Source organism: Podarcis liolepis (genome assembly GCF_965112155.1).
Source record: "Podarcis liolepis genome assembly, chromosome: 7".
Classification (NCBI taxonomy): Eukaryota; Metazoa; Chordata; class Lepidosauria; order Squamata; family Lacertidae; genus Podarcis; species Podarcis liolepis.
In genome coordinates, this window is record NC_139561.1 from 2,703,475 (window position 1) to 2,730,462 (window position 26,988).

Below are 26,988 nucleotides of genomic sequence, written 5' to 3' on the forward strand. Positions count from 1 at the left end.
TTATAATAATATGGCCCAGAATCACACTATATCTGCTCTGCTTCTTCCTTACAAGATTGCCAGTTCTTCTTACTAGGTTATCGGCACCAGGATTTGATCACCTCTGCCAGGTCACTCTGTCCAGAACTCAGGAATCTCCTGCGGCTGAGCTCTGATAAGAACCCTATGAAACAACAGTGGGACTTCCTGCCCCGCCCCCGGCATATGTACCCTCATCTGACGGGGCACGTGCAACCTGTGGCTTCTTCTGCAGGGAAGCTGTCGCTGTTCTTCCCTCTTCAAGCCCCTTCTGGCTCTAGGAGACAGCAGCGGGGTGGGAGATGGCAGGGATTTGACTGCCTCGTCCCTCACCTGCACAGCCTCTTCCTCTGCTTCTGACACATCCTGCATGTTTTCCTCTGTCTCTGACGGCTCTGACCCTTCCTCCCCCCAGCTTGTCTCACAGGCAGTGCCAAATCCCATAAATTGCTGGCCCCCTCTTCTGGGTCAATTCCCTGGCCCCCTGCCTCCACCACAAACTGCTCAGAGCCTTACCAGTCCCTGGCACAGGGGCTTAGACCAGAAGACCCTTGATGTCACTCTCAACTCTATGCATCTATGATGCATGGAGATAAGGCAAACCAGAGGCTATGGTCCATGACAGCTAAGGACATACCCTCCATGCTCAGAAGCACTATGACGCTGGTATTGTGGGTGGCGGCTTCCATCATGCAAGGGGTATATAATTGGCAGCCGTAGGAAATGAGAAAATAACCTGGGATACACATCCCTCTTGCACACAGGCCATTCCACCACCCCCTGTTAGGTGGTTCATCACAAACATGCCTGCTCCCTCCAATCACCGGTTCCTGGACTTACCAGCCTGTTGTGAATGAATAGCATGGCGTTCATACTGGCAATTCGGTAGCTAATGTTCTCCCAGAATGAGGTGATGGCAACCATGGGCTTGGTGTCATACCATGGCAAGTAGTAGTAGTGGTTACCTGGAAAGGAATTGCCTGGTTTTGCACTGGGTCTTGTCTTGACATGAAGCTGCTTCATGAGCAGTCAGACTATTGCTCCATCTAGCCCAGTGCTGTCTACTCTGACTGGCAGCAGCTCTCCAAACTTGCAGACAGAGGCCAGCCACTTGAAAACCTTTGTGGTGTAGCGGTCAGACCAGTGCTCTCTTCAGCTACAAAGCTAATTGGGAAGACAACAAAGAGTCTTGTGGTACCTTTTAAAGTGCTAACAAGTTTATTATAAGCTTCCATGGGCTATGCAGATAACGGATGACTTGTGCCATAATGAACTGGTTAACTCTTGATGGTGCCAGAAGATTCTTTGCTCCAAGACACTAGCATGAGCACCGCTCTGCAAAAAGTTTATTCAGTGAACTTGTGTGTATTGGTCCCAGCCCCCAACCTTCCTCACAAGACTGTTGTAGGGATACATGGGAGAAACCATGTCTGAGCCCTTTGGAAGAAGGAAGGGATTAAGATGCATGGAACACACGACACTCATAGCATATGCTCTACCCACTGAGCTCCTGTACCTTCTACCTCCAAATAGCATTTCCCTTCCCAGTGAATCCTTTCTTTTCCTGCCCACCCCCATCTGCCAGTTCATTTCCAGGCCCGATTCAAGGTGCTTGTGTTAGTGTGCAAAGCTTGTAAATGATTTAGGCCCCAAATAGCTGAAAGACTGCCTCCTTTCCTACAGATCCTCCCAGGTGTTAAGCTTAGCAGAGAAGGCACCTCCTCGCTTTGATAGGATCATAGAGATGGAAGGGACCCAACCCCTGCAGTGCAGGAATATGAAGTAGTCCCTTACAGGAACCAAACCTGCAACCCAGCTTTCCAGCTCCCTCAGAGGTTTGGGGTAGATGGGTGTGATGGCCTAGGAGAGGGCATGATCTGTGGTGGCCCTTAAGTTGTGGAATTTCCTACCCAGAAAGGGGTGTCTGACTTCTTCACTATGCAGCTTTTACTGAATGCTGAAGATCTTTACCCTGGTCTTTGGCACCTGAGATGTGTATTTTCAAGACCCACCCTATTTGGGGGAATGTAACATGCTTCACCTGTTTTTAATTCTGAATTTTAAATTGTTGTAATCCAGCCTGGGATCTGCTGGTGAAGGATAACTAATAATTTTCACCACCATCTCTTAGTCACCTGTTCCTTACCATCATACACAGCATGGCTGTACTGAGTGGTTGAGGCAGAAGGTTTGCAAGTCCCATCAAATTTGTTGCCGTAGTTCCCAATGCTGACCTCAAACTGGATCTGTTCCTTGATATCAGCCAACATAGTAGCTGAATAAAAGATGACACATAACCCATACCGGATTTGAGGCAAATAGCGCTGCAAAAACAAACAAACAAATCTGTGGAACTGGCACAGTAACAAATCAACCTCACACACTTTGGAACTCCTATTGACATCAGACAGACACCTTCACTGGACTCTTTTCAGCACCTGTTGTAAACATTTTATGTTTAGACAAGCTTACTAAAATATGTAGTATGTTGACATCTGAGCACAAAACTATCTATATACTTATATATAATATAATAATCTTCAGAAGCAATTGAAGTGCCTACAAAAGATCCTCAAAATTTTAGCAGCAGAAGAACCACCATCCTGTTCTTACAGTGGCCAACGAGAGGCCCCAGTGGAAGCATGCCAGCAGAACTTGGGCACTCCAGTCTGGCACAGCTGGCATGGAAAACCCTCCAGGTCTTCTTGGCCTGCACCTCCCATCATCCTTGGCCACAGGCTGCGCTGACTGGAGCTGATGGGGGTCCAAGAACACCTGGAGGACCCAAGTGACCCAGTGCCTGGATGGAACTTGGGTTCTTCAAGCTCTCGGCCTTGCACTTTCCAGGCAGCAGAGAAGGCATGCCAGGTGGGCAGGGAATGACAGGTCAACAGGCCTTCTCTTGCTGCATGGAGCTCACAAGCAGATCTATTATGTTATTCATTTACTAGAATAATTTATACCCTGTCTTGCCGCTAAAAAATATAGGAAGCAATCACTGAAATATCCTGGTCCGAGAGTTTTGAGGGCCCACTTGAAAAGTTTAGGCCAACATTGTGAATTGGGCCCAGAAACAAAATGGCAACTGGTGACACTGTGATAATACTGTGGTAATATGGTCCAAACATCTCACACCACATAGTCCAGCTTCTGCATTCTGGGCCATGTGAAGTTCCTCAACATCCTCCAAAGACAAACACAAGAAAGCTTCATCTGTAACTAAATAATAAAGGCTGTTCCTGTTGCCAGCTGCCCGAATCCTGTGTTTCCATGACACTACAGTCTTCCAGGAGAAACATGGGAAAGTAAGAAGGGTGGAAACAACTACTGCTCCTGCAAGGTCCACATCTTCATGGTCTTATGAAACCCCCCCACCCCACCCCATACGCCTGTTTACACATGGCAAGAAAACAACTTGTATATATTTTGTTCTTTGGTTACCTCCATTCTTGTAATATATTGTTCAGGAACAGCTTCTATTCTTTGAACAGGGTCCGGATCCATGTAGGTAATCAGCTCCACTAGGACTCTTCCCCGGTAAATTATCCCTTCCTTCTAAAAGAGAAGAAGAGTTCGTGATAGAAAGAGCAGAACAGACAATGATAAGGAAGAATTGAAAAGAAAGAGCAACATTGTGATGTCTGTGTTACCCTTTCCTTACACTCTTTAGCGCAGCCTAAAATAGCCCAGCTTGACAAGAGTGTGCACATTCTCAGGGTTAAGAAAGAGACCCTTGGAACACAAAAGCTTGTTCTTGCCAAGGTGTACATGAGTGGTACTTTACACCGGGGAAATTATCCCTAATAAACCCTATTCTTTCTCCTTCCGCATTTGAGAGGCTGTGGTATGGTTGGTACATACCTCCACATGCCCCAGGGATTGGGATTGCCCCCAGGGACAAGGGTTTTGGAAGTTCGTGTGCCAGGAGATCAGCGAGGCTACTGGTCAATGGGTACATCCATCTCTGACACTGGTCTTGTTAAATATGTTTCTGGATAGAAAGTGATATCTTAATCACAAAGAGCGGATGTGTCATTCACTCTTGGTAATTGTTGTAGCTCAGCATTAGAAAACTATTTTAGGTTTGCAGTGTTGGTGCCTTGCAGAACAATCACCCTATTGCCACAACTCCTAAGAAGTTGAATGGACAACCAAGAGACAGACTTACACTCCCAACATTCTCTAAATTGTCCTCTTCGTTCATGAGCTCTGGTGGCGTCCTGTAGAGGGTCACAAAGCTTGGCCCGAAGCACGGCAGGAAGCCTGGGAAATTCTCTGAAACCAACAAGAGCTTGAGGGGAGGAAGTGTCTGTGCACCACCAGCCTAGTCACAAGGCAAGGCAAGGTGGCCAGTTTTGGGTGCTCTTCAAGAGGACATCAGACAGATCTGATCCCCAGGGCACAATCCATTGGGAAGTCTTCCTGCATAATCTTCCACTGAAACCAAGGAAGCTAAAAGGCAGCAGAGGGCTTAAACCTGGAGCTCTATGGGACTCCATGCCTCTGGGGTCGAAGACCAGGGGAAGGAACTGGAGGCAGCTCAATACTGGACACCACTACCCAGAATCCTCTTGGTCCTTGATATCATGTGAATGTATAGAGCCAATCCCGTAACATTATCTGCTCTAGAGCATGCCCTCCAACAGTTTCATTCCCCAAATCGGGACATCAGGAGGGGTGCAACTTCCAGTCCGGTGCTCTGGCAATCGTCTGGAGAGTTGGCAGAGTCTTGCCAAAGTTCTGGACCAGAAGACGCTTTGGCGTGACCCTGCTGATGAGTGCCAGAATGCACGTCTTTAACAGGACATTCCAGGATCCAAACAGAAGCCAGGATTGCCTTCTATGATGTGGGATGTCCCACGAAAGAAGGTACAGTTGGGGGGTATGATATAGCTCTAAGACAGGTGGGGAAACTGTGGTCTTCCAGATGTTGCTGGACTCAGGAGCAGACTTTGGTAATATGGTGCCTTGAGTGAGGACAAAATTTTGTGCCTCCATCACATATTTCATATTTTCGCAGTAATACCTTTTGGTACAGGTGCTTTTTAAATGGATCTTCTCAGTAGGTACCCATAAAAATAATGGTTTTAGTATTATGACTATGGCTATTATTTTCTGCCCCATTGGCTGGGCACCCTGTGCGGGGAACCAACCACACTGCCCTAAAACCCAGTGCTGCTGGACTACAACTTCTGGCATCCTTGACTGTTGGCCATGATGGCTGGGACTGAAAGGGCATGTAGTCTATTAATACCTCCATGGCCACAGATTCCCCACCCAGTCTCTAAGAACTGCTAATCTTCCTCATTCTGGGCAACTTGGTCACCAGGTGGTCCCTCCAAGCCAACGATTATCCTTCTCAGACTCAGGACCTGGACCTCACCTGCCTTTGGCTCTGAGGGGGACGTAGGATAATGTGTTTCCACTATTCCAATACATTTCAATGGGGCTTGCACCAGTGCACAGCAAATGCCAGAAGCCCCGTGACCTGGGAGGGCCCACTGTGACTGGTGCCAAGTCCCAGGCCGTCCTTTGAATTTCACCAGAATGCAATATGATGTACATGCAACGGGCATTGCATTTGGGGCAAATTAAAATGGTGGCTATAGCAGTAAGTCCAGTCACACAGCCTTGGAGTCTCTGACAACAAAGCCAGGAGGCCATCCCCTGTTGGTGCCTGCCATCGCCCAGTGAAGGGCTTGCTACCAGTGGGGAGGGGCCGTGGAAGGCACTTCCTCCAGGATCTTCTGAAACCTGGAACCAGCTCTGCTTGCATAAGATCAGAGCTTGCACCGGAAGATTGTGCCTTATGCTAATTGAAAGGAGTGGGTTGCTGTCAGGTGGCCCAGATTTGCAGATTTGCAGGGTGTGTGTTTGTAAAGAATCAAAGCTTGCTTACTTCCCATGTCATTCCCAGCTGAAGAGATCTGGGAAAGGCTGAGAAATGCCGTCCCCAGAACACTGCTATCTTCATTTTGTTCCCTAGAAAACAAAATAGAAGGCTCCGTGGCAGCGGGGAGGGGGACACCCCTCCCCCCAGTGGCACTCCAGGTCTCTTCCTAGGCCCTGGAACTCTTCTCACCTGCACCCCATCTCCCCAGAACAGACTCCTCACTGCTCTGCTCTGTACCCTCTCATGTGCCTCTCACTTGCTTGGCTGGGGGCTAGAGCAGGGCATCCATGTGCAGAAACCTTTGATCTTTGCATGACTGGAAAGCAGCAATATATCTTGGACTGGCAATGTCTTTGGGGGGCATAGTATATGGCCTAGATACTGTCCCGCATGTGAGGTGCACTGGCAGCACTCACCCATCAAGAGCACTGAGTTTGATTAGATCACACATGGAAGGCATCTGCAAAGGAAAAGGCAAGTTGGTAAGGAAACCTCTCTGCATCTGTGCTCCATGGACCACCTAAGATTCCATCACCATCTCACATGACCAAATAACAGAGCCCAGATTCAATCAATGTAAGTTAGAGGTGATGGGCTGTATGATTAGTTTTACCCAGCTCAGGGAATGAACTTCTCATGCTCCTAATGCCCATGTGTCCCAGAGAAGTTCTTCTCCATCTCAGAAAATAAAACAAGCTGTTAGGCATGTGCAGATCAGAAAGTAATCAGTGATGAAGTTCAGGTGCTATGGAATTGACACGTCCCAAATCTCCTTGCACCTGGGATACCAATGAACATGCTCCCATTTCAGCACCCCAGGCATCAGGGATAAATGGAGGCCATTATAGAAGCTAAGTAAAGTTTGCATGAGGGAGAGGTGGTGGCTGAGGTCTTGGGCTTCTATTGCTGTTATTGGGAACCTAACAATATTCTGCATTTTGGAAAGCAAAAGGACTGAGCTAATTTCTGGTTTTAGGGCCAGAAGGCCAATTCCAAACTGAGCCAGAGCCAGGGTTTGCATGTCAGTGGTGTAAACAATAAACAGTAGAAGACATTTCATCCTGATAGGACAGAGTAGCAGACTGCAATCTGGGAGGACACAGACAGGAGAGGGGGTTAAGTAACTAGCCCTCCCCTCCCCAATGAAACATGGTGTCATAAGTGCTAGGAAGGAAGCTCAGCCCCAGCCACAAGTGCACCCCTGTGCTCTCTCTCTCCTCACCCCATTTCTGCATAACAATACTCACCTGCATAGGAAAGAACATCAGCTGGTTCCACACAGGGTTGGCGTCTCTGAGCACAACTCTGGTCTTTAGCTGAACATGTGGGTAAAGGGAGCAGGTCACTAAAGAGACACCATTCTGTAGAGGGCTTAGCTTTCAGCACATGCTAGTGCCAGGTAAGATACCCACTTCTAGATGACAGGGGATAGCTCAGTCGGTAGAGCATGATACTCTCAGTCTAATGGTTGTGGGTTTGAGCCCCATGTTAGGAGAAAGATTCCTGTATTGCAGGGACTGGACTAGATGGTCCTTGTGGTCCCTTCCAACTCTACAATTCTTTGATCCTATGACTATCTTATGAAACAGGATTATGTATATTCACTTGTCTCTGACATGTAAGGCTGAGCTGCAGGGAACCAAGCCTGAAAGCTCTGGAGAACTGAATGAGCAGCGGTTCTTGCTGCCTTCAGGCTATGAGTGTACTATAGATGGAGGAGTAAGTGTGGGCAAGCAGCAGCTGATAAAACTCCTTGAGATCTGGTAGCTTTCAAGGACTTATTTCGAAGGCTGAGACGCACCCATTTTGGTTCATGGCAAGTTCTCCAATGTGGTGATCAAGGCAAAGAGAAGGCTCCCTGCTATTGTCAGTGTTGCATGGTCAGTCAGTTTGGAACTTAAATTGTTATTCATGGAAATGCATTGCTAGGTTGTTGGTTTTTTTAAATGAATGACGGTTGGTTTTTGCTTTGTGCATTTTGGAGAGGGAGAGGGAGTACCATGGGGTCAATGTGCCAAATATTACAGCAAGATGTATTTAATTTTTAGCTGTATAGAGAGAATATGTCACATCATCTTTTATGCAGATCATGATTAGAGCTGTCATTCAATTAAATAAATCTTAGTCGATGAAGAAATCAGTTTCTTGTTTAAATCTGCATATAGATAAAAGCAATGGTTCTGAAGCAAACTTCCCATGTCTTTAGAAGATAGGTTCCTCTATTATCAATGGCAGGTAATGCCTTCAAAAAGACGTTCCTCCTATGTGAGGGAGAAAGAGAGGGTCTCCCTTAAGTTGTAACTTGCCCTGGGATCTGCTGGTGAAAGGCATGTAATAATTGATTAATTAGACCCAGCTTGGATAGCTCAATTGGTAAGAAGCTTTAATTATGGTTTTAGTTTATAATTTTCTAGATCTTAAGTTTGGTTTGCCCCAAAAAGTCAGCAGCATTTCTACTAAGACTGTATACACATTTTTTAAAGGAAGTTTCTCTAAAACAATGTACTGCACTTTGGTATTATTTTCAACGATATATGCATTTTTATGCACACTTTCCTCCAATACACACATTTCTGTACACATTTCTTGGGGTTGGAGAACTGCATTGCAAAATTCAAAGAGATGCAGATTTCAAAGCATAGCTACAGTTTAGTTTGTGTATAATTTCAGGAAATATGAATTAGGTAGAATTTCTCCCCCATCCACAATTATGAACCATGTACATTGATAGCGCTCCATAAAAATATTAATATTAGAGAGATATTAATAGCCAGGCTCCTAGGTGTCACTGGTAGCTAAAAAATGGCACCTAGCCCATGCTGAGGGTAGCTGGAAGGAGGGTGAATTGCTTTGTGTGAGACCTGCTTGCCGCCACCTCCCCAATTTCCTTAGGGTCCCCAATGGCAACCAGAAGCAGCTCACCTGCAGAAGGTGAGTCCAGTGCTATGATTTCCAGCTAAGCCTGAGGCTGAGCATGTGTCAGTGAAGCACTACCTGGAAGAAAATCTCTCTCTGTGTGGAAACACCAGAACCTGCCAGCAAGGCACTCGCGTCACTGGCATGCTTGGGTTTCTGTGTCAGCCTCCTTCCAAACTGGCGCCAGAGTTTTGCAAAATGCACCCTTTGACAATTCTACCAGACACACCTTCAAGTCATTCTCAAGTTGCATCTTTCCATGCAAGACATAAAAATGAGTTCCCAGGTAAATAGGAAGTAGTTACCCTGCTTCTGTTTTGCATTACTGCAACTTGTCATTTCCACCAAACACTAGGCTTGCCAACAACCTTTGGCTAGGCTATTTCTGGTGAGCATCAGGGGCCTCAAGGTGATCAGGCAAGGATGGAATTGCAATATTGGCCCTTTCCTCCTTTTATGCTACTAGAGATTAACATAGACTGTATAGGCTAGTAAATTCAAAGACTGTAGAATACAGTACCTTATTGTATTGTTTGTCAGTAGCAGATGTTAGTTTCTTAAGATGCTACTGTCTTCCTTTAAGGAAGAATAAAATAATTAGGGCTGCATTTTACATACCAGTTTCCCTGCAAAATCAACTTCCAGAGAAGGGTCAACTGAACTGCCAGTGGGATCAACGTCCATGTTGCTCTGCACTGTTGAGGAAAGTAAGAGCCCTATTAAATCTTTTTTAATGATCCCATTTTACCAGGGTGGGTGGGTGTTTCAGGTTGGCAAACTATGTTTGTCTGAGGCCACCAATGACATAAAGACGAAATTTGAACTTAGCCCTTCCTTACTCTCTGATCTGCTAGAAAGCTCTAATGGGAATGTGTTGACCGCATAAGGGAACCCGGAGGAACATGAATCTGAACTATCAACCTACATCATTTAGAAGTAAAGATCCAAGCCCTCTCACTCATATAATAGCCTAACAGAAACAAACTCTTGTCTGGCTGTGTTTTGACCTCTGAGACACTTATTTGAATGTTCTATGTTAAAAATGGAAATTGGAGTAGCTATGGGTTTCTGTTTTGTTTTGTTGGGTTTATTTTTTTGAAAAATTTATTGATTTATTTAAGTAAATCATTTTTACCACCCCTTGTTCTTCAGCCAAAAAGCTGCCAGTTGAAATTTAAAAAAAACACAAAACAGCGATTATCCTGTTTCTCAAGTTTTGAGAAAAGGTCAGAAGAAGCACTTTTACTTACTGTGCATGCTTGAACTGTGGAGGCCATGCGTGCACACTAATGCACCACTGCAATGCATGCCATGGTGGCTACGTCCTCCCTCCATGGTTGGAGACAGTAGGTCTCTAAATACCACTTGCTGGGAATTGCAGGTGTGGAGAGCGCTAGTGTACTCAGGTCTGGCTTGCAGGCTTCCCACAAACATCCAGTTGGACACTGTGAGAATGCTGGGTCAGAATGGGCTTTTGACCTGACTCAGCAGGGCTCTTCTTCTGTTCTTAAGCCAGGACAAAGCTTAAGGCGATTCCTCGGCTATTGCCTTCTCCCGCTGCCCCTTCACAAGCAAAGGCTTAGTCCACTGTGTCCACCAACACAAGAGCAAAACTGTGCTATTATCCTCACTCTCTGACCCACCAGTATAACTGGGACTCCATTGTCTGGCCCAGCCCAGGCACCAGAATTTCTGAAATTAAAAATTAACAAGCATTTTTGCTTTCAAAAAGCAGCAAAGCTCATTAAGTTCTTTATAAAGCCTGGCATACTGCAAAGACCGAGGCAAAGTCATAGCAACACGTGGGGAAGGATGTGGGCTTAGCTCCTGAAAGAACATCCCAGTCCTACTGCTACCCTAGGTACTTAATTAATTGCAAATGCATATGAAAAATTCAAAGACTTCCCCCCACTGACCAGGGCTACTTCAAACATTTGTCCATAATAAGTGTGTGGTTTGTTTGTTTTTGTGGGCGGGAAGTTTTGTGGTGCTTAAATCTGTTACATAGCTTTTAAAAAAACATAGCTTTGTTTAAAAACAGCCTAGTATAGAAAGGCAACATTTATATCCACTGCTCCACCATCTTTTCCCTGGGACCCTGGCACATGGCTGCCAGGCAGAAGACTCCCCAAAGGAAACATGGCTCCCTGGCTGAAAAGGGCTCCCCATCCTTGTTGTACAGCACAGGAAGCTAACCCATTCTCACGCCACTTTCAGTGCTCTGGAAATGCTAAGTCACACAGGAAGGGAGAGACCCTCCCAGAAGCTGCCCCTTAAGCTCTTGTCTATTTTCACTGGTCCAAACCTCCAAGGGGGGGAGGAAGGGGGGTGCGGTGGGTGCGAGTCGCCCCGGGTGTCGCCAAGGGACCAAGCTACACCTACTGATCTTAATGGTTATCACTTTGGTCTATATGAGATCTGTAACTTTTTAAAAAAATGTGCTGCAATTTGCAAAATAAAACCAGTCTCTCTATAGAAAAAGACAAAAAAGAGAAAGGGGCCATTGTCCCTATCTTGGTTTGGCACTGCCACCCCACTGTGACAAAGAGGGCACTTTTTGAGTGTGGTACAGAGATGCAGAGTCACCAAGAGGTTTTTCCTTTGTCCATTGTTTACTGCTGAATCAGAACAAACACCCATACTCAAAAACCCGATTGGGGTGTCTTCTGATTCAGCAGTAAACAGTGAGTTTTCTGGGGAAAGCAGATGGACAAACGAAAAACTTCTCAAACTTGTGCCTAGAAAGCACCGGCCAAACAGAAGTAATATTGTGTGTGTGTGTGTGGAGAGAGAGAGAGAGAAAGAGAGCGAGCGAGAGAGCAAACTTACTTGGAGACAAATCTTCTGCTCGGTATACAAAGAGCTGGAGCATGGCTCTGCGTGCTGCTGGCATTACTGCTGCCTGCAGGAGGTTGGCTTCCAAATCGCCACTGTCTGGCAAATGGGCTGCATCCTTGGAGAAGAGAAAGGCGCAACTTAAACCTGTGACCCAGATGTGGCTGGTGGCCCTCTAGATGTTTTTGGCTCACACCCTCCATCAGCCCCAGCCTGCCCCAGCTGTGCTGGTGGGGATGGATGGGAACACAGGAAGCTGCCTTGTCATGGATCAGGCCATTGGCCTGCCTGGCACAGTGTTGTCCACACTGACCAGCAACGGCTCCCAAGACTCTGGATGGGAGACATTCCCTGCCCCACCTGGAGATGCTGGGGGGGGGGCAGGACTTCCTGCAAGCAAAGCAGGTGCTCTGTCAGGGAGCTCCCTTCCCCATAATCCTTTTTCAGTCTCAAATATCGGGAGGGCCCTAGGTGGGTGAATCCTGTCACAGATCATCCCTACAGAACACGGAGGGAGTTTCAGATTCAAACAGGGCATTTTCTGTGTTCATTTCAGTGGCAGCTGCAAAAGGAGCACAAACCCTGTAGCAGGAACAAATGCAATGTTGGAACCAGCCCACAGTTATGCAAGGAAAGCTGTGGAAAACTCAACCCAGTTTAACAGGCATGCCTTCTCCCAAGAAAACAGGAGATTTGGCATGTGGGACCTGCTGTCCTGTAGCTTCTTCCTGTGGTGAGCCACACAGGAGGGCCACATGGGGGCAGGCAATGGTGTAAGGTGGGCCTTTTCGATTTGGGCAGGTACTCAGAGTAGAATTCATGGTTCTGTTTTCAAAACAACCTTATGAGGTAAGGTAATGAATTAATTATAGGTCTTTTTCCGCTGCTTGTTCATGTTCCTGGAAAAGTCTGCAACAGTTCAAATATAGGCACAAATAAAACTTAAATAAAGCTAAAGACCACAGAATTGCAAGAGCAATTAAAGGCGAGAGAAGGAAAAGCAACAACAAACAAAAGACAGGCTTCAGGCAAACTTCTCTGGGGAGGGTCTTCCATGGCTGGAGTGCCACTACCCAAAAGGCCCTTTAGATAGTGGGGGAACCCCAAGCAGCTTTCCTGTGAAGTTCTTCATGTAGGGGCAGGTGCAAATCGAGACAAGTGGTAAGGTAAAGATGGAGCAACTGGACCCCATTCACCCACTGAGCTTCAGGGCAAAATAGGAGTTTGAACCTTGTTCCCCACAGGAATAAGTCTAACACTCCATATCCACCATCCCAGTCTGGCATAGGAATTTGGGTGCAGCTGTCCCTTACTGAACCCGCAACCTTGATGTTCTCAACACCACACTCTAACTAACTGAGCTATCAACTGAGCTGATGTTGGCATCCTGTAGCAGGACCCAGGTATAGATAATATTTATCTTCTTAAGAATGTTGCTGCTAAAATCCCAAGTTCTTCCTATTTAGGCTGCTGGTACAAGGCCACCAAGAGTTCTGCTTGTCTAGTCAGCCTGTCCTGCTCTACTAACCATTTAGCAAGTTGGCGTCTGACCTACCAGTCTTGAAAAATGATGCTTTATTCCATTATCCAAACAAGGCACCCCATCATTTTAATAGCTGCCAATGGCATCACATGAACTTGAATGCCCGTGACAAGCCTCTGTTGAGGTGGTGAAGATGTTGTAATGTAAAGATTTTTACCGGCGCCTGATCTCCAGCTCCAAGGACACAGAGGTTAACTTTCACATAGCCTCTTAGTCCGGCATTGAGATTATCTGGGTCATAGAGGCTCAGCCATTTGCCCATCAGAGCATGACCTAGGGAAAAGAACAAGAGCCAACATTCAGACCATCCAGAAGTGCCATCTAATTGTGGACAGACATTCATTTTAAAAACATTAGAAGATCCTGCTGGATCCGGCTTGGCCAGCATCCTGTTCTCACCAGGGCCTGCCAGATCCCTTTGGGAAACCTGCAAGCAGGACCCGAGCCCAAGAGCCCTCTCTCCCCCGGGGTTTCCAGCAGCTGGTCTTCAGAGGCCTTGCTGCCTCCAGCCCTGGAGGAAGAGCATAGTCATCATGGCCAGCAGCCCTTGATTGCCAAGGACAGCCTTTTCCTCCATGGATTTGCCGCATCCTTTTTTAAAGCCATCCTCGATGGCGGCCATCACTGCCTCCTGTGCCAGTGAGTTCCACAGTTCAATATTTTAACTGTTTAACTGCTTTGTGAAGAAGGGCTTTCTTTTATCTGTCCTGAATCTTCCAACATCATTGGTTGTTCATGAGTTCAGGTGTTATGAGAGAGGGGCAAAAACGTTTCTCTGTCCACTTTCTCCAGGCCAGGCATCATTTTAGACACCTCTGTCATTTCACCTCTTGCCCACCTTTTCTCTTAACTAAAAAGTCCTCGCAGGGGAGTTGCTATGAGTATCACAAGGGTGCTTCCTTTTTGTCAAACGTCAATATAAAACTGTGTGACCTGGTCAGAGTCCCTCTTTCCTTACTCTGTAGGTAATATAAGCTGTCAAGCCCTAAATCTGAGGTCTGAGCTGAAACTTTTCACAAGTTTCCATGAATGGTTTTGGCCCTGTTGACGAGGGCTTCCTTTTCCAATTCTTTTAGGCACTCCTTGTGAAAAGGTTAATCTGATTGCTTACATTGCCTCACTAGCTCTCACTCTCAATTGCCTTCAATTGCCGTCACCATATACTCAAATCTGACAGGCTCTATAGCGTAGTAATACCATCCCATGTCCTACAATAGCCGGTTTACATTTCATTTCCCCAAATATACATAGAAAATAGGCAATTTAAATATAGTAGTAGCACAAGAGCTGTAATATGTAATACAAATATAATGCACTACAATATAAAAAGCATATTAGCACAAAACAACCAGTAGGACAATTAACAGGATCTGACACCAAAAACATCCATGGAGCTTGTGATGTGAGGATGGAGCACAAAGCCCAATGGAGGGCAGAGGAAGGGAACAGTGGCTGAAGGGTCTTGGACACCCTGCCTCCTAAGAGCCCTCAAACCCGCCACTGCGCTCTAGACAAAAGTACCTGGAGATTCATACACAAGCCCGATCTCAATCTGCAGAGAGAGAAAAACAGAAGGAGTTACAGGAATTGTCAAGGAAAGGAAAAATTGAGCTGTGGGAAAATTTCAGGGCAATTCAGAATATTGCAAAGAGTTTGTGGGCAATGAAACAATCGTTGAGACGGCTAGAGCGCCGGTGGTGGATAACTCATTCCGAATCTGACCAGACACAGGTTAGAGCTCAACGTCAAGCCTACCAAGTGGCGATAGCGACGGCGAAGAAGACTTTCTTCGCCGCCTCTATTGCATCTGCAGAAAACAGCAGCAGGAGACTTTTTCAGGTGGTTCACAATTTAGCGGAACCACCTGCTACATCGGGGCCCAGTACGGGCCACATGATCTCCTGCAATGATTTTGCAAAGGTTTTTTGCAGATAATATCGCTCAGATTCGGGAAGAAGTAGACTCCACCGTGGGAGCAGGGCCAGGGTGGGAGAGTGCTAGAGTCCTGTCTAGTCAAGTTGCGTGGGATCAATTCCAACCTGTTACCTCCGAGGATGTGGACAGGCTGCTTGGACGAGTGAAGCCAACCACCTGTCTCCTGGATCCTTGCCCATCCTGGCTTATAAAAGCTAGCCGGGAAGGACTGGGCGATGGGCTTTGTGGGGTGGTGAATGCTTCCCTCCATGAGGGAGCCTTCCCAGACCCGCTGAAAGAGGCGGTTATTAAACCGCTTCTTAAAAAACCATCTTTAGATGCGGCCACGATGGCCAATTATCACCCAGTCTCAAATCTTCCATTCTTGGGCAAGGTGATTGAGCGAGTGGTTGCTGAACAACTCCAGGCACGCCTGGAAGAAGCGGACCATTTGGATCCCTTCCAGTCTGGATTCAGGCCTCATCATGGGACTGAAACTGCCTTGGTCGCACTGGTTGATGATCTCCGGCGGGCTAGGGACAAAGGTGAGAGCTGTTTCCTAGTTCTGCTGGATCTCTCAGCGGCGTTTGATACAATCGACCATAACATCCTTCTGGACCGTCTTGAGGGGCTGGGAGCTGGGGGCACTGTCATACAGTGGTTCCGCTCCTTCCTCCTGGGCCATGTTCAGAAAGTGGTGGTGGGGGATGAGTGTTCAGACCCCTGGGCTCTCACTTGTGGGGTGCCTCAGGGTTCTGTCCTCTCCCCCATGCTTTTCAACATTTACATGCAGCCACTGGGAGAGATCATCAGGAGGTTTGGGCTGGGTGTTCATCAGTATGCGGATGATACCCAGCTCTACCTCTCTTTTAAATCAGAACCAGTGAAGGCGGTGAAGGTCCTGTGTGAGTGTCTGGAGGCGGCTGGAGGATGGATGGTGGCTAACAGATTGAGGTTGAATCCTGACAAGACAGAAGTACTGTTTTTGGGGGACAGGAGGCAGGCTGGTGTGGAGGACTCCCTGGTCCTGAATGGGGTAACTGTGCCCCTGAAGGACCAGGTGCGCAGCCTGGGAGTCATTTTGGACTCACAGCTGTCCATGGAGGCACAGGTCAAATCTGTATCCAGGGCAGCTGTTTACCAGCTCCATCTGGTGCATAGGCTGAGACCCTATCTGCCTGCAGACTGTCTCGCCAGAGTGGTGCATGCTCTGGTTATCTCCCGCTTGGACTACTGCAATGCGCTCTATGTGGGGCTACCTTTGAAGGTGACCTGGAAACTACAACTAATCCAGAATGCGGCAGCTAGACTGGTGACTGGGAGTGGCTGCCAAGACCATATAACACCGGTCTTGAAAGACCTACATTGGCTCCCAGTATGTTTCCGAGCACAATTCAAAGTGTTGGTGCTGACCTTTAAAGCCCTAAACAGCCTCGGTCCAGTATATCTGAAGGAGCATCTCCACCCCCATCGTTCTGCCCGGACACTGAGGTCCAGCGCCGAGGGCCTTCTGGCGGTTCCCTCACTGCGAGAGGCCAAGTTACAGGGAACCAGGCAGAGGGCCTTCTCGGTAGTGGCGCCCGCCCTGTGGAACGCCCTCCCATCAGATGTCAAAGCGATAAACAACTACCTGACATTCAGAAGACATCTGAAGGCAGCCCTGTTCAGGGAAGTTTTTAATAAGTGACATTTTAGTGTATTTTTCATCTTTGTTGGAAGCCGCCCAGAGTGGCTGAGGAAACCCAGCCAGATGGGCGGGGTACAAATAATAAATTATTATTATTATTATTATTATTATTATTATTATTATTATTATTATTTGTGGTTAGACTAAACTGTGGTGGTTTTTCCTTTTTGCGGGAGGTGGGGTTCCCTTCCAATCCTGTGATTTTATAACTAAAATGGGGTTCCACAGGAATAGGGGAGATTGCTAAAATGGTCAAATGCTTCTTTATTAAGGAAATAGCATAGGCAGGTCTATTAAGTATCTGTATTGTAATGTATGCTAATGTGTTGTCAGAAACTCTAAATCTCTGGAGGCTCTTCTGGGTGGTCAGTGGAAGAGGGTGTGTCTCCCTCCCTCTCCCTGCCTAAAGAGGATGTCTTCCACATATCTCTGTGTGGAAAAGGACACAGGAGAATGGCCGTCTGGGGGCTGGAGCTGAAGAGACACAGAGGCCCGACTTGCTCTCTGCAAGAATCCAAAGCTATGGCTTTGGTGACCCACCCCAGGAACCTAAAGTAGGAGGAAGAGATGATCAGCTGGAAGATTAATGCTGTAAACCTTCCAGAACATGCTCAGCCTGTGTTTATAAACCTTCTACCACAGAAATCACCATCAGCCTTCCGTGGCCTTCACTCCAAGGAAACCAACCCAAGGTATGAGCTGGGACTGGGGATTTACAAATTCTGGTTTTCTAAGTTTCTCCTTTTTCCAATCTTAAATTCAGTTCTTCACATTTCTGCAGCAATTAGTGTGAATTTCCCCTAATTCTTAAATGCAGTTTTGACAAATATAGACATGTTTGCAAGCACTTTCCCCTATGATAATGCATTTTTGTCTGGCATTTTCACTGATGTATGCCTTTATAGGCAAACGATACCCTAATATAACATTGCATTTAGTAGTTGTTGCTCTAATGTAATTAGCTGCCATAAATAGAGCCTGTTTAAGTGTTGGATGTTGCCAGATGTTGAGTGCTACCAGTGGTAAAACAACAAACAAACAATGAATGAATGAATGTCAAAAGCTTGGCTGAGAGATCAGAACTTCTAAAAAAGACTCTTTCCCTTGTCTTGGGGGCCAGCCCAGAGCAGCTCAAGGCCCAGTCCTGAGTTCAGGCCCACTGAGCATCACCAGCAGGGAGGCACCTCTTGATTTCTGCCTCTCTGTAGATATCACCCAAAATTGCATCTGCTCACCCTGAAGACCCCAATGAGGGAATCGGCCCGTATTGCCTTGGAGTTCAGCACCTAAAAAAGAAACACACATAAATTCCCCTCCCCTCCCACAAAGCTGCCTTGTTCATCTAGTATAGGGGTTGGCAATGCAGTGCCTCCAGATGTTGAGGACTACAGTTCCTATCATCCTTGATCACTGATTCAGCTGATGGGAGCTGAATTCCAAAATACTGTATGTGGAGGGGCCCCCACCACACTGGTTGTGTCTGGTGTGAGTAAGAGGCAATTGTGGCCTCAGTCGCAACTCCACTCTCCCCCAGGCAGTGACTAAAACAAGGAGTGATAAAATAAACTGAACCAGACAACAATCTGGATTAAAAATGGCCACAGCTTTATTGACTACAGAAGTAGGTGGAATTTTGGCTCAGGCATCGGGTGTATATTTGTCCTAGCCTGCTGCTGGAGGGCTGAAACATTTTCAGGGTTATGCCAAGGACTTTGGCCTCTCCGAGACACCAAGCTACTGAGGTGGCCATGCTAAGGCCATTTGCTGGAAGCTCTAAGGCCCGTCTGCCCCATGCTTGGCTTCTGGACAGAGACTTCCACCCTCTAATGGGGTGCCCTGAATACGCTGCTGGTACTGGACTAGGCGATGCACCCTCACCCAAAACATATGGAGGGCACCACACCACATGGGTTGCCCCTAGTCTAAGTGAGATACATTTAGCAGCTGTGTTATCCTTTTACCACTTGCATTGGGGCTTCTTTTGTATCTCTGAGGAAAAGGAATAGATTTAAGAGTTTAAAATTCAAAACAGGCAACCCAGCAACAACCAACTATCTGTGCAGAGGGTGCGGAAGAATGGAAAACATAATCAATGGAAGCTGGAGGAAGGTGACTCAAGAGCCACCAGCCCACACCACTTCTTCTGGTGTACACACCACACTTGCCTACAGTCGGGCTAGGCGGGGAAAGGGCCACAGTCCAGAGGGAGACTACCTGCTTTGCCTGCTGAAAGTCCCAGGTTCAGGAAACTCCAGGTAAAGCTGAGAAAGACATCTGTTTGAAACCCTGGAGAGCTGCTGCCAGCCAGTGTATAAGAAATACACCAGCAGCCTGATTTGACACAAGACAACTTCCTATGTTCCTGATTTGAAAGAGCTAACAAAAAGTGTCAGGGTCAAGCTTGGGCTTCACTTGGGCAATGGTGTGTTGGTTTTCTATCCTTATTTCTGGTTCCCCTGCCTGATGGCATCTTCTTAGGCCTCATTCCCAGGAACGGGTGTCTCCTGCTTTTGCCCTGCTAGCTCTCTCAGCCCACATCTACATAATAAAGTGCCATGATACCACTTTAAACAGTCCTGGCTTCCCAAAGGGTTCTGGGAGCTGTAGTTTGTTAAGAGTGCCAAGAGTTGTTAGGAGACCCCCATTCCCCTCCTAAAGCTACAGTTCCTACAGTGGTTTAACAATCCCTCTCCTCAGGGAAACCTGGGAATTATAGCTCTGTGAAGGGGAGAGGGGCCTCCTTAATGGCACCCTTAATGGTACAGCTCCCAGAACCCTTTGGGGAAAGTCAGGACTGTTTAAAGTGGTATTGTAGTGCTTTAAATGTATGGTGCGAATGTGGCCTAACAAGTGAAGGAATTCCAATGGGTCTACTCTGAGTGGAACAACCTAGTTGCTTAACAGTCATTTGTGGCCTTTTAGGTGTTGTGACCTCTTGTGAGAAGGAAGCGTGGCTGGGGAGTGGCAAAGAGTGCCCACAGCCTGCAATGTCTCAGAAGCAGCTCATGCAACCTCTCACCTGGCCAGGTTCTTTGGAGCTGCGATGAATGACCCTGGGACCTTGCAGAGTTTAGCTGAGGATGTGGATGGAGGACAAGGTTCTAGCTACTTGCTGGGGACGGTGGTGGGATGGCCTTGTTCCTATATGCTTGGGAATCTCTGTGTTTGTTTTTGTATCCGCTCCTCAGTTTCTGCTATGGCTCCTCCTGCCTCCTTGTTCCACTAAGACTCTCTGAAGATTCTGGACTAGAAGTCACTTTACGTCTGGCCTGCTTCTTCCTTTACAAAATTGCCAGTTCTGCAACCCAGGTTTTCAGCCCTGAGTCCGAATGAAGCCTGCCAGAGCTACAATTCTCAGAGTTCCCTGTGAAGAGGGATTGATTGTTAAAGCACTCTGGGAATGGTAGCTTTGTGAGGGGAACAGGAGTCTCCCAATAACTCTCAGTGTCCTTAGCAAACTACAGCTCCCAGGATTCTTTGGGGCTGTTTAAAGTGACACGATAGTGCTTCAAATTTATGGTGCTAATGTGGCCCCAGTTGCCGACAACCCAATTTGCTGCTTCTTTACAAGAATCACAAGGTAATGCAATCGCAAGACGTGTCTAACCTTTTGTCCTCCAGAGGTTGCTGGAATCCAACTCCTATCGTGCCAGACTTTGGGGGCTGCTAGGAGCTGGAGCCTGGCAGCCTTTGGAGAGCACCACATGGGCTACTCTTGAGGACATGGGATTCTGTTGAAAAGGAAGGACCAGATGTCGCTTTCTCACCTGGATGTCTATGAACTGGTCAAATAGTTGCATAGGTCTCTCATCAAAAGTCTGAACGAATGTCTAAGGAAAATCAAACAAATGTAAATGAAGAAGAGAGGTACCCAGTTTCAGTAAGACAGGCATAGGCAACCTCAGCCCACCAGATGTTTCCCTAGGTAACAGGACTAGTGGTCAGGGATAATGGGAATTGTAGTCCCAAAACATCTGGCGGGCCGAGGTTGCCTATGGCTGCAGTAAGATGACAACCTTGCAGCAGAGGCAATATTGTAAAGTCCTTGTTACAGCTTCAAACCCATTAAAGGGCATTCTACCTGAGTAGCATTCATGCGTTTAGTTTCTACTTTTATGCAGCTATACTATAACAAGAGTTCTCTGGGTACTCACAGGAAGCAAACCAAAGCAAACCTAATAAAACAACAAGAAAAACAAAACACAGAAGCACAGTTTAAAACTCAGTTATAAAGAGGACTTCCGGTCGGTGCCAGCGCTTAATGGCGGTCCTAGCTCCGAGCTCCGGAGAAGGACTGCTTCGCAAGTTCGGGTCTTACCCGCTACGGCAAGCGGGGGACCCCTAAAATCCCAGGCGCTGAAGCCTGAGAACAAGGAGACTCGGTGGGCACCTTTGCGCCCCCCGGTACCGTGAAAGAGCCTTTTTAAAGGCTACGGATCGACATCGGGAGAGAGCGCGGTGCTGAGAGTCGCTACCCAGCCTGCGAAGTGAAGCCGCGTCGCCATAAGCGGAGAGCGCCGATTCCTTCCTGAAAAGAAAATTTGGACTGAATTCCCGTGAGTAAGAGCTGAAAAATAATCGGGACCCTTTAAATTTTAAAAATTGGGCTAAAAACGGGGGAGATTTAAACAAAGGAAGTCTGCCTCCCCCCGACTGCATGAAAGCGAAAGCAACGGAGCTCTAAACCTGCATCCGTTTAAACCTGCTCTTTGGTCAGCTAAACCGGACATTTAGACCTTTGATCTCCCCTCTAGCTAGCAGGGCAGAGGGGAGGTGAATTTGATCAATAACTGCATGATCTATTGGAAGTAAAAAACCTCTGCTGTCTCACCCATCTGAAAGCATGAAACGGTCTGCCTTCTTAGCACACTGAACTGACTTTTCCCTGTGAAGTGATACTTTGATATAAAGTTTCCACAGTGCCTGGTTACTGTATAATACAAGAAGAAACAGCACAAATTGGGCAACTGTGGCAATTTGAAGTTACAAGTTCTTAGTAACATTGACTTTGACTGTGTTAATCTCCTTTTTTACATCTTGGACAGTCTCCTTTGTTTTCGTATTTGGAAATTTTGTTCTATGGCCATTTTGATTTGCTCCCTCTAGAGGATAAAGTGAAGTCCGGCACGGCCTAAGACAGTGGAATTTTCCAAGGGAGAATAAATCCCGTGGGAATTGACCTTGACATGAGTGGCTCACAAGAAGAGATAGTTACAAGAGCCAAGACCAAGCAACAACAACAACAACAGCTGCAGCAGCAACAGGTAAAGAAAAGAGGCTCAATCTCAGGCGCAACAGCCGGATCAGCAGGAACAACAGGACAAGACAAAGGAACAGCCGTTTCTATGGAAGCTGTGACAGACGCCCTGCTCAAGATAAACCAAACTCTGGAGTCTTTGACAAAACAGACTTCAGAGAATACACTAAAATTAACAGAAATTTCAGCAAGATTAAACCAGAATACAGAATCTATAAATAAATTGGTGGAGGAAAACGCCACCACGCGCCAAATTGCGGAAGATGCCAAAGCCACTGCGGGAGAGACACAGGAGAAATTAGAGCCGATTGCCAAGAAGGTCTATGAGCATGATGCAACTTTGGCCTTGTGGGAGTTACAGAGGAAAGAGAGAAACTTAAAATTAAGACTGATTCCGGAGAATGAAAGAGACAACCTTGTGGAATATTTGACACGGGAGTTTGCGGATTGCTGGGACCTTGAGGAAGACGAATTCAAAATTACGACTGCCTTTAGATTGGGTAAAAAGCAAGACAGAAAGACCCCGAGAGACTGTTTGATCACACTCAGATCCAAGGAGGAAAGAGACAAAATACTAGGACTACACTTTGAAAAGGCCTTGCAAATCGGAAATTCAGCTGTACAGATCTTCAAAGACATCCCAAAATACATTCTGGACTTAAGAAACTTCTACAAGGACTTAGCTCTTTTGCTAAAGAAAAATTCTATCCGCTTCAGGTGGGAATTCCCACAAGGACTGTCATTTGACTACAAGGCAAAGAAGGTGAAAATAAAGACAATTCAAGATAAAGATAAATTTTTGGCAAGATACCAGGAGGACCTACAGAAGGGGACTGTGGATGTACTTGCAGAACAGAGGAGAGCACTGGATATCCTGAATCTTTCGATCGGACAAAAACCACCACCATCAGAAGAAGAGCAACAACTTGGAGCTGTTGGAGGAGCCTCAGAAAAATAGCAAGATGGCTCTGCAATTCCTTAGTTGGAATTGTAATGGGCTCAATGGGCCTTTGAAGAGAAGACAAGTATTTCATATATTGAATAGAGAACAACTGGACTTGATATGCCTACAAGAAACTCACATAACCAGAGCCCACAGGAGATTACTTATAAATAAAAGGCTAGGACAAGAATTTATTTCATCAGACAAAGTTAAGAAGAGAGGAGTTGTAATATATGTGAAGGAGAAATGGGCTCCAAAAATGATATTCAAGGACGAACAAGGGAGATATCTGGCAGTGGAGATACAAATACAAGGAGAAAAACTTCTAGTGGTTGGAATTTATGCACCAAATGAAGGCAAATCTGACTTCTTTAAGAGACTCCATGAAACCCTCACTGACTATCTGGATTACAATATGATAATCATGGGAGACATGAATGGCGTGGTCTCCACCAACATGGACAAGGCACAAAGACTAACAGTTAGCAAGGAAGGGAGACTCCCTAAGACTTTTTTCGAAATGACAGAAAATATGGACTTGATAGACATATGGAGAACAAGGAACCCTCTGGAGAGAGAGGGAACTTTCTTCTCCCAAGCAATGATGACCTGGACCAGAATCGATCAAATCTGGGTTACTAGTGGAATGGCCCCAAAGATCAAGAAAGTGGAAATCTGCCCAAAAACTTGCTCCGACCATAACGCCGTGAAGATGGAGATGAAACTCACAATAACTGGTCAATTTAGATGGAGAATGAATGACACCCTCTTTCGAGATAAGGAGATTCTCACGAAGGCCCAAAAGACCCTAAAAGACTATTTTGAAATAAATTTGAGGACCGACGTGGAGAAAAGAGTGATCTGGGACGCAAGTAAAGCGGTTATGAGAGGATTTTTGATTCAACAAAATTCAATAAAGAGGAAAAAACAAAATGAGAAAAAAGAGAAGATTTTGGAAATGATAAAGGAAGGAGAGAGAAAATTAAGAACAAAACCAAAATCTCAGGACATTTTAAGAGAGATCAAGTTATATCAAACACAATATATGGAATTGATGAACCAAGAGATTGAATGGAAGATAAAGCAAATGAAGCAAAAGACTTTTGAATCAGCAAATAAATGTGGCAAACTTTTGGCATGGCAACTGAAGAAAAGGCAGAAACTAAATACAGTTACAAGCCTAGAGGTGGATGGAAAGAATATATCTAAACCTAATGAAATTAGAAATTGCTTTTTAAGTTATTTCAAAAAACTCTACACTCAAGGCCCGCAAAATGAAGAAGATATAGACAAATTCCTTGGAAAATATGGATTACAAAACATCTCTCATCAAAGTAAGATGGACTTGAACCAGAGAATCTCAGAACAAGAGATAGAGGCTGCCATTCAGAATATGCAACTGGGCAAATCTCCGGGACCAGATGGACTGACTTCCAGATACTACAAATCGCTGAAGGAATGGCTGACTCAACCACTAAGAGAAGTTTGTAATGAGATCCTTGAGGGAAAAAGGGCACCTGAATCGTGGAAAGAGGCATATATTTCACTCATACCAAAGTCAGAGACTGAAAAGACCCAACTCAAGAACTACCGCCCAATATCACTCCTTAATGTGGATTACAAAATTTTTGCAGACATTTTGGCAAAAAGATTTAAAAGAGTCTTGATGGAGAAGATTCATAAGGACCAAGCAGGTTTTCTCCCTAAAAGACACCTGGCAGACAATGTAAGGAATGTAATAGACATTCTGGAAAAGCTAGAGGTGAATATAAACACTAAAGCAGTATTGATTTTTGTGGACGCGGAGAAAGCCTTTGACAATATTTCTTGGAGTTTTATGAGGAAGAATCTTCATGGGATGGGGGTAGGCCAGGGTTTTGAGAATGGTATGGCTGCAATATATTCTGAACAAAAAGCTAAACTGATTGTAAACAATGTTGTGACTGAGGAACTTAAGATAGAAAAAGGAACACGACAGGGGTGCCCGATTTCCCCATTACTTTTTATTTCAGTCCTGGAGGTGTTGCTGAACATGATAAGAAATGACCAGCAGGTCAAAGGTGTGCAGGTCGGAGCTAAACATTATAAGTTAAGAGCGTTTGCAGATGACCTAGTATTGACTTTGCAAGAGCCAAACACTAGTACGAAAAAGGTTTTAGAAATAATACAACAGTTTGGCCAGGTAGCTGGATTTAAGTTGAACAAGCAAAAAACTAAAGTTTTAGGGAAAAACTTAACAGATATGGAAAAGGAGAAATTTCAAGAGGAAACAGGTTTGACTGTGGTAAAGAAGGTGAAATATCTAGGGGTTTACTTAACATCTAAGAATGTGAATTTGTATAAGGACAACTATGAAAAATGTTGGTCAGAAATTAAAAAAGATCTAGAAATATGGTCAAATTTGAAATTGTCAATGTTAGGCCGAATTGCAGTAATTAAAATGAATGTATTGCCTAGAATGTTATTTTTGTTTCAGACCTTGCAGATTCTTGACAAGATGGAATGTTTTAAGAGGTGGCACAAAGACATTTCGAAATTTGTCTGGCAGGGCAAAAAGCCCCGAATTAAATTTAAGATATTGACAGATGCTAAACAAAGAGGGGGTTTTGCCCTGCCGGACTTAAAATTGTACTATGAGGCAGCAGCTTTTTGCTGGCTGAAATAATGGATGCTCCTCGAGAACACGGACATCTTGGATCTGGAAGGTTTCAATAATGCTTTTGGTTGGCATGCATATCTTTGGTATGATAAAGTCAACAGTGCCTTTAAAAATCACATTGTCAGAAAAGCATTGATTAATGTTTGGATAAGATATAAAGATCTATTGGAAAATAAAACCCCTAGATGGGTGTCACCAGTGGAGGCCAAAGCAGTGAAGAAACTCAATATGGAGGTCGGATGGCCGAAGTATTGGGAAATTTTAGAACAAGATGGAGATAAGTTCAAACTACAAAGTCAGGAGAAATTGAAGCATAAAGTAGAAAATTGGTTCCAATATCGTCAAATAATGGAATTTTTTAAACAGGACAGGAAAATCGGTTTCCAGGTGGAAAAATCAAAATTAGAAACCGAACTGTTAGAACCCAATACTAAGAATTTATCTAGAATGTACAACTTGCTGTTGAAATGGAACACACAGGATGAAACAGTTAAATCGGCTATGATTAAGTGGGCTCAGGATGTTGGACATAACATTATGTCAGCTGACTGGGAATGGTTATGGAACACCGGTATTAAATTTACGGCATGTAATGCCTTAAAGGAAAACATTATGAAAATGGTATACAGGTGGTACATGACCCCAGTCAAGCTGGCAAAAATCTATCATTTGCCCGATAATAAATGTTGGAAGTGTAAAGAGACTGAAGGTACCTTTTATCACCTTTGGTGGACATGCCCGAAGATTAAGGCCTTCTGGGAAATGATCTACAATGAAATGAAAAAGGTACTTAAATGTACCTTTCCTAAAAAACCAGAGGCCTTTCTCTTGGGCATTGTCGGCCAATTGGTGACAAAGAAAGATAGAATTTTTTTTATGTATGCCACAACAGCAGCAAGAATACTCATCGCAAAGTATTGGAAGACACAAGACTTACCCACTGTGGAAGAATGGCAGATGAAAGTGATGGACTATATGACACTGGCCGAGATGACAGGCAGAATCCGTGACCAACGAAAAGAGACGGTGGAAGAAGAGTGGAAAAAATTTAAAAGCTATCTTAAGGACTATTATAAACTTAATGAATGCTAAAATGTTGTGGTTTCCAGAAGCAAAAGGGTACAGGGATACAAGGCTAGACTATAAAAGAGGACTAAGACGATAGAGATTGGAAAGTAACAATTGGGAGTTGCTAGTTGAATTATGGACATTGGGATGCAGAGAGGGGGGGTATGGGGAAGTCCAAGAAAAGAGGTTTATGAAAATATGTTTGAAATTATACGTGTATGTTTGTCACTTTTAGTGTTTGTTTGTTTTTCTTAA

At 45.5% G+C, this 26,988-nt stretch overlaps 1 protein-coding gene across 1 annotated transcript in view; it reads right to left on the reverse strand.

The window, feature by feature from the left end:
- FER1L5 (fer-1 like family member 5) overlaps positions 1 to 26,988 on the reverse strand; it is a 122,521-nt gene that overhangs the window by 56,826 nt on the left and 38,707 nt on the right. Inside the window, exons 12-24 of the mRNA XM_083514092.1 lie at positions 20,574 to 20,636; positions 18,042 to 18,092; positions 14,727 to 14,757; positions 13,363 to 13,478; positions 11,657 to 11,780; positions 9,446 to 9,522; positions 7,159 to 7,227; positions 6,328 to 6,371; positions 5,918 to 6,000; positions 4,187 to 4,293; positions 3,460 to 3,573; positions 2,165 to 2,342; positions 859 to 983 (exon numbers count right to left, since the gene is read on the reverse strand). Of these exons, the coding sequence (XP_083370218.1) occupies positions 859 to 983; positions 2,165 to 2,342; positions 3,460 to 3,573; positions 4,187 to 4,293; positions 5,918 to 6,000; positions 6,328 to 6,371; positions 7,159 to 7,227; positions 9,446 to 9,522; positions 11,657 to 11,780; positions 13,363 to 13,478; positions 14,727 to 14,757; positions 18,042 to 18,092; positions 20,574 to 20,636 (1,182 nt within the window). The remainder of the gene's footprint in view (positions 1 to 858; positions 984 to 2,164; positions 2,343 to 3,459; positions 3,574 to 4,186; positions 4,294 to 5,917; positions 6,001 to 6,327; positions 6,372 to 7,158; positions 7,228 to 9,445; positions 9,523 to 11,656; positions 11,781 to 13,362; positions 13,479 to 14,726; positions 14,758 to 18,041; positions 18,093 to 20,573; positions 20,637 to 26,988) is intronic.